Below are 14,645 nucleotides of genomic sequence, written 5' to 3' on the forward strand. Positions count from 1 at the left end.
GTACAATTAAATTCACTTGAAAATTACAATTACAAAGAATATTTATTTTTCGTTGTTTTCATTTTAGCATAAAATATAATACTTTGTTTAATTAATGTGCACCAGCTTCATCACAAACATATTCAAATATAAAAGCTGTTCTATAAATAAATAGGATATACTAATAACTGTAGAAGTGATAGAAAATAAGCATAAAATAAGAATAAAAATGTTAAGCAAAATTAAAGACAAATAAAAATAGGGCATAAAAAACATTATTTGCATTTTAGTTGTTTGTTTCTTTTGGCATAAAAATAGTTTTACAAACTGTATTCCAATTTTTTGTTTCTCCCTTTATTCTCTCTCTCTCTCTTTCTTTCTTTCTTTCTTTCTTTCTTTCTTTCTTTCTCCTTTTTCTCTACAATTACTAGAATTTGATAGTAATTTTAGAAACACATTATGTTTTATATGCAATTTTCGGTGTGCTTAAAAAAACCATAACATGGAAATATACTGAAAAATACTTAAATAGAAAATTTAAAAAATATTAGAACATTAAGAAAAACGATTCAAATAAAAAAATACATCAATTTTAATTAATAAAAACAAAAAACAAATAAATAAATAATGTTTTTGATGTTTTTTTTTCTCAGTAATTTATTGTATTTCACTAGCTGAGTCAGGAGAAATAACAGAATATGTTTATACAGAGAGGTGATGGGTGAAACGGGAAGGTGTGAGGGATACAGATGGAGGAGAAAGTAAAGATCTGGGTGACGAGGGAGGAGAAAGAGGGTCTCAGAGGGAGGAGGGGGAGCAGACAGACAGGGTGAGGAGGAGGAGGAGCAGGAAGAAGAGGACGACGCTCAGGCAGACCAACAGAGCAGCCTCCCGGTGGATCACGGAGCTGCTGCAGCCGGAACCCCAAGCAGCGCAGCCGGAGCCATGGCCGACGAAAGCACCCGGACCACGGCCTGCACCGGCTCCAGCCTCCTGCAGCCGGTCAGCGAGATGACCAACCTGCCGCTGGATCAGGTAGGACCCGGACTGAGCTCTTTCTCCATGCATCATCCCGGGGGCCGAGCCTCGGAGCCTGGAGCCTGGCGGACTCCGCGCCGCCGCGCCGCAGCTCCGAGGCGGGGATCGGGTCTCCAACAGGCGCCTCTTCCGAACAAAAGATGCCTGAACAGGGCGGCGAGGCGGTCGGTGAGTCCTGGCTGGACGGAGGCCTCAGAGTCCAGCTGTGGGAGGAGAATGTGTTTTGTAACGATGATCAGGTCTGAGGAGAAGATGCGCCTCTTTGTGGTGGAAATGAACAGGAATCTATGAGCCTGGGTCTGCAGCAGGTTTATGGAGCAGAGCAGAGGCTCCAACCACCCAAACATCCGCAAATCCAGATCATTTATACCAAATAAAACGATGAGGAGGAGCTTAGAGCCCAACCAGGATGAAGGGTTCCAATAACAGAATCAGTTATCAGGTGATTCAATCATTCCTCCAACAGTGGAGCCCCAGACCAGCAGGAACTCCTGTTGACCTGTTCAGATATCCTCCTCTGGTTCCCAAATTCAGGGATATATCATTTACTTATGGGGTCTATTTACAGTTATTCTCTAATTTTCCAACATTTTCCACCTTTAACGTGTCGTAAAATATCCAGAGTTCATCTGAAACAAGCACAGGGAGAAAATATTAACGGATCAACAAACTGCTGCACACCATTTTGTTTGAGACACACTAATATGAATTATAATTAACAATAAATAAAGTTCAGATGTCCTGGTAGGATAATTTAGTAAAGCCATCGTTTGTAGAGAGTTTGCAAAGGATGAGATCCAAGGTACCAGTCAGGAGAAGGTTTAAGACAGCCTGGAATTTTTTAGTACAACCGTTCCAAAGAGCTAGAATCCACACATAGTTGAAACCTCCTCTAAAATGCCTCTAACTGCTTATTTCAAACAGTAAATATACCTTAATGTGCATCAATGCGCTCAGTGTTAGCAGCATTAGTGCTACCACAGAAGCTAGCATCCACAGTCTTCCTTATTTCTGCTGGTCAGACCAATCAGCACCCAGGGAAATGAATAGGGCTTCTGGATTGGCAGCTTTGTAAACACCAGTCACTAGCAGTTAGCATCTAAGCTAGGCATCTCAGCTCTCCATGTAGCATTTTCCTTTGATTTTTTTTTTTTAGAACTGATTTACAAACAATATGGAGAAAAACCCCTGAAGAGGCGTGGTCCACTGTGTGTAGAAACTGAACAGAGAGGCTGCTGGGAGCCTTATGGCAACGCTGAACAGCTGCTGTGTTGGGTGTCAATAATCTGCTGTCGTCTCCATGGATTCTCCTCTGACGGGAAACAAACCTGCCGAAAATCTCCCTGATGTCGTTGGAGAACATGTCTGGGAAATAAATCTGAAGGTTTGGGTCCTTCAGGGACAAAAACAACGCAGTAACATCAGTAAAACCATGGTAGTGGTAGTATCATGCTCTGGGATTATGTTTATTCAGATGGAAACTAGGGTTTTGTTTTATAAAAGTTGATGAATTAGGGACGGTTCCAAATGCGTCTTCATCACAAAGTCACTCTAATAGGACCTGCGTGGCGGCATGAATTGGCTGCAATAAATCAAAAACACAAACACATCCTGACACCGAGTGAAGAAATTCAGACACCACTGGCTGATCATTACCAAGTATTCATATTTAAAAACTCTCCCAAATGAAATAAACTCATCAAAGCATTGAAGGTCCTGAAAAACGATGCCAAAGACTCAACCTTCAAGTTATTAAATCATTATTGGTTATTTTTGTCTCAAATTATAAATTAGTTTGATTCAAACAATAGAAAATCAAAATATTTCTGTTGTTATGGTGATAAAATGTCAAGAAAAAGTCATTTATGGATTAGCAGATGAACTATGTGGTAATGTTGAGTCTGAATGTGCTAAGCTAAAGGTCAAAGGTTAATATTCTGTCAAAGCTGTGAAGTGCAGCATCGACCATCAACACTTTAATTCCTGCGGCTGACAGAAGATAAAAACTTCCTGAAGCCTCCAGACCAACAGGTGATACTCGGCGTGTAACAGGTAGACGACGCTGCGCTCTGATTGGCTGAGAGCCAGCTGTCTGGATGCAGGTGGATCAGGTGGTTGGTGCTGCTGCTGGAGGTCAGAAGGTCTCTGGGTGGTGATACCGAGACCTGGACCAAGATCTGTCCGTCTCTCCTGCTAGAAATATAATTCAGGGAAGAAAATGGCTGAAAAACGGAAAATGAAAATGTTTACAAGTCGATCAGATGAACTGAAGTTTGATTTGCAACGTCGTGTTTTGGTTTCAGTCTCAGCTCTTACCGACCACCACAGGTTTGATGCTCTGCCTTATGACTAGAAATGGAGATTTATTTTAAATTTTGATATATTAATGTTATGATCAATTCCAGTTAATGATGTTTAAAACTGTCCTTATTGTTGGGATTCTTAGTTTTCCTATTTTATTCACTGTTTGTTAAATAAAAACATCAATACATATGAAAAATATGAAAATATAGTTACAATGTGCAGCTTAGTAATACATATAATGTTTCCAGGTGTTTGTGGGGCTGTCGTTGCTCTCAGTCACATAAAAATGAAGTATTTATTAGTTCCTACCGTCATTTTTTTCACTGTAATACCACAAAGTGTTGTGATAAAACTTATTTTTGTTTTAGACCATTTTCCAGTAACCTGATGGTAATGGCATAATAATGCAGGAACTGATTCTCAAAGATCAATAAACCTTAAATCCTAATAAACGTTTAACACTGGAACTGGAAAACATTTTAAATATCCCAAATAAATAAACCAAACAGATGAAATGAAGTCTCTGTAAACATAACTGTCCTTTATCTGAGCCAAAAGCTCCAGACTGAAAGCTTTTATCTTTGCAAATGGAAATTATTGAGTTGTTTTAATTTATCGTGTCATTAATTGATTTATTGCTCGTTATGACAGGCCTACTGCTGATATCGTTCCGCCCTGGCATGTTGCTTCAGACCATCAAACAGAAATACTGTGTGATCAGATTTCTGCTTCCGGATCTTTTCTCCCAGTTTAAACTTCCTAAAGAAAGGAAAAAGGATCTTCGTTTCTCCAGACCGAATGTCTGTCCAGCCGCTGCTGGTCGGAGTTTAGTGTCGGATGAGTAATCGCTCAGTTTACACACTTTCTATTATTTATGACACTTGGTCTCAGATTACAGACGGATCAGATGCTCAGTGAGATCACTCTCTGGAAATGCAAGACTGCATGGGATGAAGATGCTCCTCATCAGCAGCAGGAGCACAAACCTGCAGCTGGACGTGAGATTTGGTGGCAGCAGAGCATTTAGTGTGTTTTGGTGGTGATTTATGAAGGTTGCATAGATCAGAACAGTATTAAACCCAAACAGGCTGGTTTTTGGTAAATCCACCTTCCACCAGATGTTGGTTCTCAGAGATCAGGATTCGATCTCTGAACCAAGTTCAGAACGTTGGCGTCTCTGGATGGATGGATGGATGGATGGATGGATTAGAGGGGTGTGAATACTTATCTGCGCTGTCAGAACTGGATCGACTCTGCAGAGAAATGTTCCTGAGTGAAGGTCACTCAGCAGATAACGCCGAGCTACAGTCCCCAGATACACACACACACTGACACACTCTCTCTCTCCTGCATGGTGTCCAGCCCGTCCTATCTCATAATGACGGGCGCCATGGCGATGGACCCACCATGTAATCTTCCTGACACCTCAGAATAATCTCTGTAAAACCGAGTCTGACCCGTGTTGATGCATCTGTCCAGACAGGAACCAGGCGACTCGAGTCTCATTAATCAAAACACAAAGTTTTAAAATTCCTCGCACTTCCATGAAAGGCTGAATAAATCTGACTCTGGTCTGATTTATTTGTTGGTTCCACCATCAAGTGTTCATGAGTTCTGCTAATTAGCCTTTAGCATCACAACACTGACCCACTCTGCTTTGCTGAATTGATTTAATTCAGACCCATTGGAGGGCTTCCTAGTATAAACACCCAGTTTATAGCATCTCCAACAGATTAAAATCCAAACTTTGACTAGGCCACTCCAGCAGAAGGCTCATTTATTCCACCTGGTTCTTGTTTTATCGTTTGTATTTGTATTTCTGGTTTCTGGCCTGTAAAACCTGATGATATGAGTAAGTTTACCTCCTGATTCTGACGGTAGATCAGTTCGTACTCCTCTTATTGTTGAGATAAATCTGTCACTGAAAGGTTGCGCACCATGTGGGCCGTCTGAGCGTCTCGCATGCTTGTCCTGACCCGGCCTCATCAGGCTGCTGCTGATGGGAACCATCTGAGCAGCTGAACAAACCTGGTCTGACCGCCGCGGTGGACATCCTGCAGGGCGGACAGGAAGGACCAGAACAGCAGAAAAAACAACCACAGCTCTGCTGTAACATGAAGGCGTAGCTGAAGGTCTCGCAGGTCGGTTTTCTCCCTGTTGGTTTGGAGAAACAGGAGATAAATTTGACTCTGCTGCATTTAAAAGGTTTTCTAAGACTTTAATGTAATCTAGTGACACTGATGTGTTAACGGGAAATTGAGATGATGTGTGTGAGCTCCTCCTCCTTCCTGACTCTGACGCCACTTTTCCCTCTGCTCCGTCTGCAGGTCAACTTCGTGGTGTGCCAGCTCTGCGCTCTGATCTCAGCCTTCTGGTTTCGTCTCTTCCTCCATCCCAGTAAAACCAGTCCTTTCATTAGACATGTGGTGGCGACTGTGCTGGGGCTCTACTTCGCCCTGTTCTGCTTCGGCTGGTGAGGCGACGGCTGGAAAACCTTCCAGCTTCCCAGTTTTAGCTTGTTTTTGCCAAACTGATCAATATGTTGCAGTGGAAAGAACTAATTTCTGGATCACCTCGAGGTGAAGAATGGTGAAAAGTGACTGAACGTTGGCATAAGAAATTTATTTTCCCAGATAAATTCTGATTATTTGGGACATTTGGAGAAGAAGCGTTGCAAACTGCCATATTAATATTAACAACAATAATTTGGTTATTTGACAAATTAGCCAAAGAAAATATTTAGTTAGCTAACTAAATGTTTAGCTTTATGCTAAATAAATTTGAAGCTAAATATTTAGCTCAGATGTAATTAATCAGGAAATATGCAGATTTACTAGCCAATAATTGGAAGTGGACTGTCGAACATAAACTTTGAAAGTCACCTCTTTATTATTTATTTTCCTCTTTTTCCCAACATTTCAGCTTAAACCAGAGATGAGCTGTTTTAAAGGCTAAAACCAACAGACCTGCAGCCTCAGTGGTGCATTGAGTTCATGTAGAAGTCCTAAAGATCCAGCTTTTATTTTGATAGTCCACTTCCACTTGTCCACAACTGAATTTGCATATTAGGTAAATATTTAGCTCTGAGCTTGCTAAATATTTTGTTTGTCAACTACATATTTGACAAAGCTAGCTGGCTCAAAGCTAATTAAATGTTTAGCTTGCCAACTAAATACTTAGTTTTAGTCCTAAAAACTCTTCCCTGGAGATCAAAATGTCCTCCAGAATCAACTTTTTCCAACAATCCAGACACACTTTTGGTTTCTGGTTTTCCAGGAGTTATACTCAAGGCACACAATGATAGCTAAATGTTTGTTTATTGTTATTGTTCACATCTTTAAAGAAGATTAATCAGTTTCTCTTTGACTCCCTGCTCCTCCTTTCTGCAGGTATGCGCTTCACTTCCTGCTTCAGAGTGGACTCACCTACGGCATCATGATCCTGACCGGAGTCGAGCACATGCACAAGTGAGCATCATGGACTCCCTAAATAACGGCGTCGTTATAGAGACATTAAAACTGTCAGAGGAAGCAGCAGCTGTGAAATTAATTGCTTGATCCATTAAACTCAAATCATCAGTTTTATTCTTTAGAGCTCATGTGGAAAACAACTTCCTGCTCCTTGTGTACATTAAATAGTGGAGTGCTTTCTCCAGACAGACTGCTAATAAGTGGATTATGTTATGGTCATAAAACTAATTAAAACTCACACATACTGAAGATTAAAACTCAGTACTGAACAGTATCAGTTTTACATCAGGAAGTCTAAAAAATACATAAGATAATGAATTCAAGTGGCTAAAGCTCCAGTACAGGAAGCTGGACTCAAACATTGGGAGGAGCCCAGAGTAGAGTCATCGCTTCCCCATATCAGACGGAGATATGGTGAATGGTGTGAACTTATACAGCTCTTTTATCTGGTATAGAAGACACTAAAGGGATTCCTTCATGGGGACTTGTTTCAGAAAAGTCCCTATAAGTTAAGGACTGAGGACAGACCTTCATATCCAGTAAAGAGTTAGGTCTCAAAAGTGGGTTTGTAACACCTTGGAGAACCTAGGAGTCTTTTGACCCTAAACAGGCAGCTGAGTAAAGTTCCTGTACAGCTGAGAGGAAGAAAGTCTAAGGGTCTCTACTGCGGTTGACACCAAAATCACATCTTGGGTAACTGGATGGGTGGAATCAGTAACCTTCTTCCAATCGTCAACAGTTCAGGAATGAAACCCAACATTCTTCCTGGGACAATGGTGTTGACTGTGGTAGGACTCCGATCCGCAGTTGTTGGGATGCCGGTAGGATCGCCCGCTCCATCTGTCTCTGTTGTTGTGTCCCAGGTCAAGACTCTTCACCCGCCTTGGTGGTCTGAGGGGTCAAATACACCCAGACTCAGTGGTTTGCCACCATCAGTGTGTAAATGTCTGCGTGAATGAGTGAATGAAATCCTCTGGACTTGATAAAGCGCCATTCAAGTAAAGACCATCCCATCCACTTCCTCCTCAAAGATCTTAAGGTGTTTTCAAGCTAAAGAGGTTGTGTGTGTTCTGTGTGTGTGGAGGGTTTCCTGTGGAGAACCCCCAGATCAAGCCATCCAGAAGGTATCCTGATCGGATCATCCACCTCAGTTGAGTCCAGTTTGGAGGAGTACAGTGAGTACTTGAGTACTCCACGAACATCCACACATACGCAAGTGGACTCAACGATGAGTGAGTGTCAGACACTTGGTGTCGCATAGCAGACCCTCAGCAGGAGACAGGATGATACCAAAATAAGGCAGCAAGTGGGCGCAATCAGCCTAAAGGATGCATAGAGTGACTACCACTCTCTGTGCTGCACTGACAGATGTGCGGTGACTGCCCTGGTCAATCAGAAGTAGGACTAGGTTCCCAATAAGCCCACCAAACTTGCTAGTATCCATTTGGATTGTGGGAAATGCAGGAATGGCTTTACTGTGAAATCTCATCTGTTCGTACAGAGTCCACATGGCTCATAGAATATGCCAGAGTATCTGGGTGCCTTCACTCAGTCTCTTTACTCTAACTCTACCCTGTCCTTACAGTCAAGCCTTGTCACTCTACCTAGGAACTATTTTCAGGTGTTTGCATCCAGAATCTCTTTCTTTGGGCCATGACTCCAATGATCCAGACTGGAGATATTCTGGAGATACTTGAGAAGAAGAAACCAAATGCATCCTTTAAAGTCGTTACTACATATTTAGTTTGAGAGCGGAAACGGTGGTCACCTCAGAAGAAGCGGGATGGGAAGTCTTTCTGAAGTCTCTCTAACAGACAGACTAACTGACCTGAGATCAGTGAGTTGTTGTTGGTCTGACTCTCTTTTGGTTGCAGGTATTGCCTCGTGGTGGCTCTCAGCTACCTGAGTCTGTGCCAGATCACTCGAGTCTACGTCTTTGACTACGGCATGTACTCTGCTGACTTCACAGGGTAAAACTCCTCCTGTTTGTCATGTTGGTTAAAAAGCCTGGAGTTATGATCAGTGATGTTTGACCTGCTGCCTTGCTTCCTTTTCCAGTCCCATGATGGTCATAACTCAGAAGATCACAAGCCTGGCCTTTGAGATCCATGATGGTGAGCTGCTGCTGCTGTAGTTACACAGCAGGAACGACTGGGACTCGGGTGTTAAAGGTCTCTCTTGTTTTGGTAGGAATGGCTCGGAAGGAAGAACATCTGACCGCAGGACAGAAGATTTTAGCCATAAGGTTTTGTCCATTGTCTTTAATATTTAAAGTTGAGTTAAAGCAGTTCCCCTCTGGAAGTTTGAGCTCCTATGTGTTTGTGTGTTTCTTTAGGCGAATGCCGAGCCTTCTCGAGTATTTCAGCTACAACTGTAACTTCATGGGGATTCTGGCCGGTCCAACCTGCTCTTACAACGACTACATTGCCTTCATCGAGGGGAAACCGTATCGCCACCGAGAACAAGAGGCCGACAAGTCCAAGACCAGACTGGGTCAAGGCGAGCCATCGCCAAACGTAGGTCACCTGACTGGGTTGGCTCTGTAGCAATCACCCACCAGACGTAATCAATCTTATGACTTAAACAGTCTTAAAATAACGATTGATCTCTACCTAAAACCTCTAATCTAAAAGCAACAAGCTGACTATAGTGCAGGGCATTCTGGGTAAGTACAACAAAAACAAAAGAGGGAGTGTAGAGCTAGCAGAAGAAATGGCTTCAGGTCTTTTCCCAAAGACAAATCCTCCAACTGCTAACATCTCACAGCTGCTCTCAGGGTCTTCAGAGGTTTTTGTGTCATTTCCTTCAGTGGTTCTTGGTGCAACGCCCCCACAGGCAAGAGGAGAAACCGGCTGCTCAAAGGGTTTGGTTGGTTTGACATAGTGCAGTGTGAAAGCAAAATGCACCAGAGGAAAATGGAGCAAATGTTGCAGTTTTGGTCCCCAATCGAATAGAGTCCACTGGACAACATCCTTAATGATGCAGATCTTTGTCACAACCAGCGTCTGGCAGCAGTTCTTATTCTGCAGATGTGAAAGAATCTCAAGAGCCTGTTGCACTCAGCTGGTTCTTTGGCAGTTGGACAACATTGCTTGTATTATGTTGACGTAGAGATCCAACAAAGATTGTCTGGCTTGAGAACAGTCAGTGATTGTTGTTTCTTGATTTCATGATCTCTTGATTTGGAGGTGGAGCTGCTTGGAGAGGAAATGAGGACAAAAGTATCTTCCTGTCTACAAGCAGGAACTAAACCAGAACAAATGTGTCTGTCCTCAGATGGAGGTGGTTCGTAAAGTGGCCACCTCCTTCTTCTGCCTGCTGGTCTTCCTGTCGGTGTGTAAAGTATTTCCAGTGGAGCGAAACATCGAGGACGACTTCATTGCCAACACACCGTTCTATGCCCAGGTGGTCTACCTGTACCTCTCCATGCTAACCACACGACCCAAGTATTACTTTGTCTGGACACTCGGTGGGTGGCTGTGTTCATATTTCCCAAATTTCTTTATTCTTTTGGACTGTTTGCTCATATTTCACCTGAGACTGTCTCACCTAACAGCTGATGCCATCAACAATGCTGCCGGCTTTGGTTTTAACGGCTATGACAGTAACGGCGCCCCCCGCTGGGACCTGATCTCCAACCTGAGGATACTCAACATTGAGGTCAGGATCGTTAGGAGAGAAAATGTCCTTATTGTGTTTTAACATTACAGGTTGGCAGCTGGACTAATTAGACTTTGTGTTTTTCAGCTTGCCACCAGTTTCAAAGTTTTTCTTGACAACTGGAACATTCAGACGGTGCAATGGCTCAAAAGGTCTGTCTGGAGATCCACGGCTGTTCAAGCCAGTAAAAGGACAGATTTTGTGTAACCATATTGTGATCTTTATCTGTTGGAAAACAGGGTTTGTTACGAGCGATGTCCCTACCACCCAACAGCAGCCACCTTCATCCTGTCCGCCATGTGGCACGGCGCCTACCCAGGATACTACCTAACCTTCCTGACCGGCATTGTTGTCACGCTGGCGGCCAGAGCGGTGAGATGATGGATGGATGGATGGATGGATGGATGGATGGATGGATGGATGGATGGATGGATGGATGGATGGATGGATGGGTGGGTGGGTGGGTGGATGGATGGATGGATGGATGGATGGATGGATGGATGGATGGATGGATGGATGGATGGATGGATGGATGGATGGATTGGCTATAGATGAATCTTGGAAATGTAAAAACCAGAGTAAAAGTTATTAAGCTAATATTAATACATTATTGTACTTTGTTATTAATACTCTATCAGTCCTGTGGCTGAGTAATGATCTGTCCTCACCTGTCCGTCTTCTGTCCTCTCAGGTGAGACACAAAGTTCGGCCCCACTTCCTGCATTCTGCGGCCCACAAACTGTTCTATGATGTCATCACGTGGGCAGCCACTCAGATCGCCATCTGCTACACGGTGGTGCCTTTTGTCCTGCTGTCTGTGGGCCCGTCCATAAAGTTTTACAGGTCAGCCATCTCTTTCATTTCTCCGGTTGTACATTTAGTTTTGCACTTTGACAATCAGGTTTGCATGGAACCTTATTTCCAGGATGGAATTGAGGTTCACATTCCTTATTTCTTCCTTCCTGCAGATCGTGGTACTTCAGCCTCCACATCATGTGCATCCTCCTGGCTGTAGCGCTGCCGGTCAAACCCAGACATCTGCGCCTCAAAGAGCAGCAGAAAAGCTGCTCCCAGGATGCAGGCCTGAAGCCCCTGGAGGCTGCAGAGACCCACAGTCACAAAGAGAAGGCCTCCTGAGGCCGGGGCCGGAAGCATCTTGTAAATTTCCATGGACTTGTGTGGGAGGATGTGAAGCCGGATGGACCGAGTGATGCTCCTGCTGGACTAGGTACAGACAAAAGGCCAAACCTGATTAATTTGGATTCAGTGGGGGATAAAAGTGAAAGCAGGCTCTGGGTTTCTTTGTTTTTCTTATAGGAATCTTGACTGCCAGAAATGACAGCGAACAGACTCAGAAAAACCTGCCATGTTTAAGAATATAAATACCTAATGTGAGTTTACATGGGAGAGCTGCGTGTGATCAGTGCAAACTGCCTGAACTACCATGATTTTAAACCAACTCCCTTTTCCTACTTGTCAGAAACTTGTGGATTAAGGAGGAAATATATGATGATATGTAAAGAAACAGAGGTGAAAGGCTGGAATACACAATTTTATGACAACAGGGGTTGTGTGAATAGAAGTCAGACTGATTAAAGGAAAGTTTTAAATATTTTACAGAAGTTAGTTTTGGAAAAAGTGCCAATGTTTGTTCACTCAGTCACCTTATTTGTTCTAAAAAAAAAAAAGAAAAAAGAAAAGTCTTGATGTGTTTACATGTGTAACTTTGGTTTAAAGTTCTTACTGGTGTTTCATTCCAAAAAAACAAAGATGTGGTTTGATAAGCAAAAGATAAAAACCTTCAGAAATGAGCAGAAAAGGATTTTCCTTTCAGGTTTGATTATTTTTTACATATTTTCCTTTCCAGTTGGGTTTGGCCTGGTAGCTCAGGATGGTAATATTTTATTTTTTTACAGCTTGTCGCATCATTCAGACTCCGTCTCATTGCGTCATTTAGCTCAGACACTGGGGAGAAAAAGCTGCTTGGTCTTGCAGCTAATTATTCTGTCCTCACCTGTCCGTCTTCTGTCCTCTCAGGTGAGACACAAAGTTCAACCCCACTTCCTGCATCGTGCAGGAAGTGTCTGTAAAAGACATATTGTGAGTGGCATTTTGAAAGATTTTACAGCGACCCTTTTGAACAGCACATATATTTCTGGAGAAACAAAATAGATACAGTTCGATTGTTATGACAAAAACTAAATAATTAAGTGGTTTGTCATGTTTTAAGAGGTAAATTAATGTAGATCTAAGTGCATTTTGTGTTTCTTAGGGGTTAAGCTTATTCTGATTTATAGATATTTTTGACAGTAATACTAAATGAGTGTTTCATTGTGTGCAAAACAATTTAATTTGTAATTTTGCTGAAATAAATTTCAACAATTTTATTTCAAACTAATATGTTAGTTGTAACATATTAGAACTATGTTTGCACACATAGTTCTAATGATTATCATGGAGACTGTGCCACTCACAATATGGAGGACGTATCGCCTGGTAAGGGAAGCCAACATGGCGGTTACCCTTCTATGTCTGTTGGTCAAGAAATACTGAAGAAAAGTTTAGAAATGTTGATTTTGTTTTGTTTTCATCGCAACCTGACTGAATTAGAATAACATTAGAAAAGTTTTTGTTGACAACAATACAATCAGATTTTTGTATAAAACAAGGATTTTGCACTGTGGTGAGATTTTAGGTTTTTTTGGCACCAACGTATGATAGAATATGGCCTTTAAATATAAAACGGAAAATATTTTGTTCCAGTATTGGTTCAGTTTTAAATCTGAATTGCAGAAAATATATCATTTTTGACAGAACTTTTAAATCCAAGTGCAAAGATGCTACAGCTAGGTGGGTTTTGCTAACTGCATACATTTCCACCTGCAAAACAGAAGATATGAGAAATGAAACAGTATTTGACCATACAGTAAGTTTGATGAGACAAAAGTGACATAAAACAGTATTATAGCAGTTGATTTACAATAATCTCACACTAGAAGTAGCTATAAACAGTTTGTAGCTTTAAATAAATTAGGTTTTCCGTCAAGGCTACTGCAATGTTTCTACATTTGTTTAAGTTTAGTGTTGGCTGTGAGTTATGCTGTAGCCATGATTTTTATGGGTTTCTCTCTGTTCCATCAATGTTTCCTTTGGGAGATAAAAAAAACGCAGCTTAAGGAAAGTTTACCTAGCCTTCATTGTTTTGTTCAATTAAAAGAAAATCAGTATTGAACTGTTTGCTTTAATGTTAGCTAGTGGTTTAATTTAGCTATAATTGCTCATATTTTGAGTTATTTACCAAACTGATCCATGTGTAAATTTAATCACCAATATTTTTGTTGTTTAATTTATTTTAACACTGAGTGTAGCTGAAAAAATGTGCTGGAATAGCTACTTTGTGTTTACTTTTGAGCTTCAAGCTTGCTAATTGTTAGCTAACCGTACATCAAGGAAGCTAGCTAAAACTGTGTTCCAAATAAAAACCAACCAATATTTGTCCTGCACATCCTCACCTTAAAATTTGATTAAAAAAAATAAACTGTAATAAACTCATCTCTCATTAAATGTTCTTGAGTTGAGTTGGTTATAGCTGTTAGTTTGGCTTTCAAGGACAAAAATTAGCTGGTTTTCTAACTTCAAACTTTCAAGACAACTGAAGCATAGCAGGAAGACATTTATATAAAGTTGCTGTAAATGTTCTCTTCCGTCAAACTTCTGGTTTTAGTTTATCTAAACAATTTAATCTCATTTTCCGTCCAAACTACTCTGAGTATTAAACAGTCAGCAGTTCTGCCGATCAGTAAAAATCAGTGTTTTCTTTGCCTCTTTTCTTCTAAGACACAGAAAAATCAGAATCTTTCTCTGTATCTTTCTGTTTTTGTATTTGTTCTACAATTGTATTCCTAGTTTTAGGTTTCTGCCATGACACCTGGTTGAAAAGATGTGACTGCTAATGAACATGTTAATGTAAAACAGTGATTAAAAACCAGCCACCTATCTTTGTAGTTTTGACATGTTTGTTTTGACTGTTTATTTTATTTGGTTTATTTTGTAAATTATGTGAATAAATGTTGGATTTTTTTTTTACAGTTAATGTGTCCAAGGTTCCAGTTATTTTTATTATTGCACAGCACATTAATGAGGAATCATATAAAGTCATGTAAATGTCTCCTTAATGTCTTACAACCAAAAACA

At 41.3% G+C, this 14,645-nt stretch overlaps 1 protein-coding gene across 2 annotated transcripts; it reads left to right on the plus strand.

Moving 5' to 3' along the window:
* Positions 1–761: 761 nt before the first annotated feature.
* Positions 762–14,539, plus strand: mboat2b (membrane bound O-acyltransferase domain containing 2b). Of its 2 annotated transcripts, XR_014085667.1 has the most exons (14): positions 762–1,014; positions 5,649–5,794; positions 6,711–6,788; positions 8,666–8,761; positions 8,850–8,905; positions 8,982–9,036; positions 9,127–9,307; positions 10,068–10,260; positions 10,348–10,451; positions 10,539–10,603; positions 10,691–10,823; positions 11,143–11,294; positions 11,420–11,679; positions 11,769–14,539. XR_014085667.1 is itself a non-coding variant. In XM_081602740.1 (13 exons), the coding sequence occupies exons 1-13, from the start codon at positions 925–927 to the stop codon at positions 11,586–11,588; spliced, it is 1,518 nt and encodes a 505-aa protein (XP_081458866.1). In that variant the 5' UTR covers positions 762–924; the 3' UTR covers positions 11,589–14,539. The 2 variants fall into 2 exon arrangements, 1 of the variants encoding a protein (XP_081458866.1); XM_081602740.1 differs by having other exon boundaries at positions 11,420–14,539.
* The last annotated feature ends 106 nt before the right edge of the window (positions 14,540–14,645 follow it).

The sequence above is a fragment of the Poecilia reticulata genome, chromosome 21, assembly GCF_904066995.2.
Source record: "Poecilia reticulata chromosome 21, P_reticulata-male-v2, whole genome shotgun sequence".
NCBI lineage: Eukaryota > Metazoa > Chordata > Actinopteri > Cyprinodontiformes > Poeciliidae > Poecilia > Poecilia reticulata.

Bases quoted from the DNA above. Each gene is read 5' to 3' on its own strand.
- mboat2b (XM_081602740.1), top strand. From the start codon at position 925: ATGGCCGACGAAAGCACCCGGACCACGGCCTGCACCGGCTCCAGCCTC. The intron at 8,762-8,849 runs GTAAAACTCCTC...TTCCTTTTCCAG, and splicing joins TACTCTGCTGACTTCACAGG to TCCCATGATGGTCATAACTC. The intron at 9,308-10,067 runs GTAGGTCACCTG...GTCTGTCCTCAG, and splicing joins AAGGCGAGCCATCGCCAAAC to ATGGAGGTGGTTCGTAAAGT.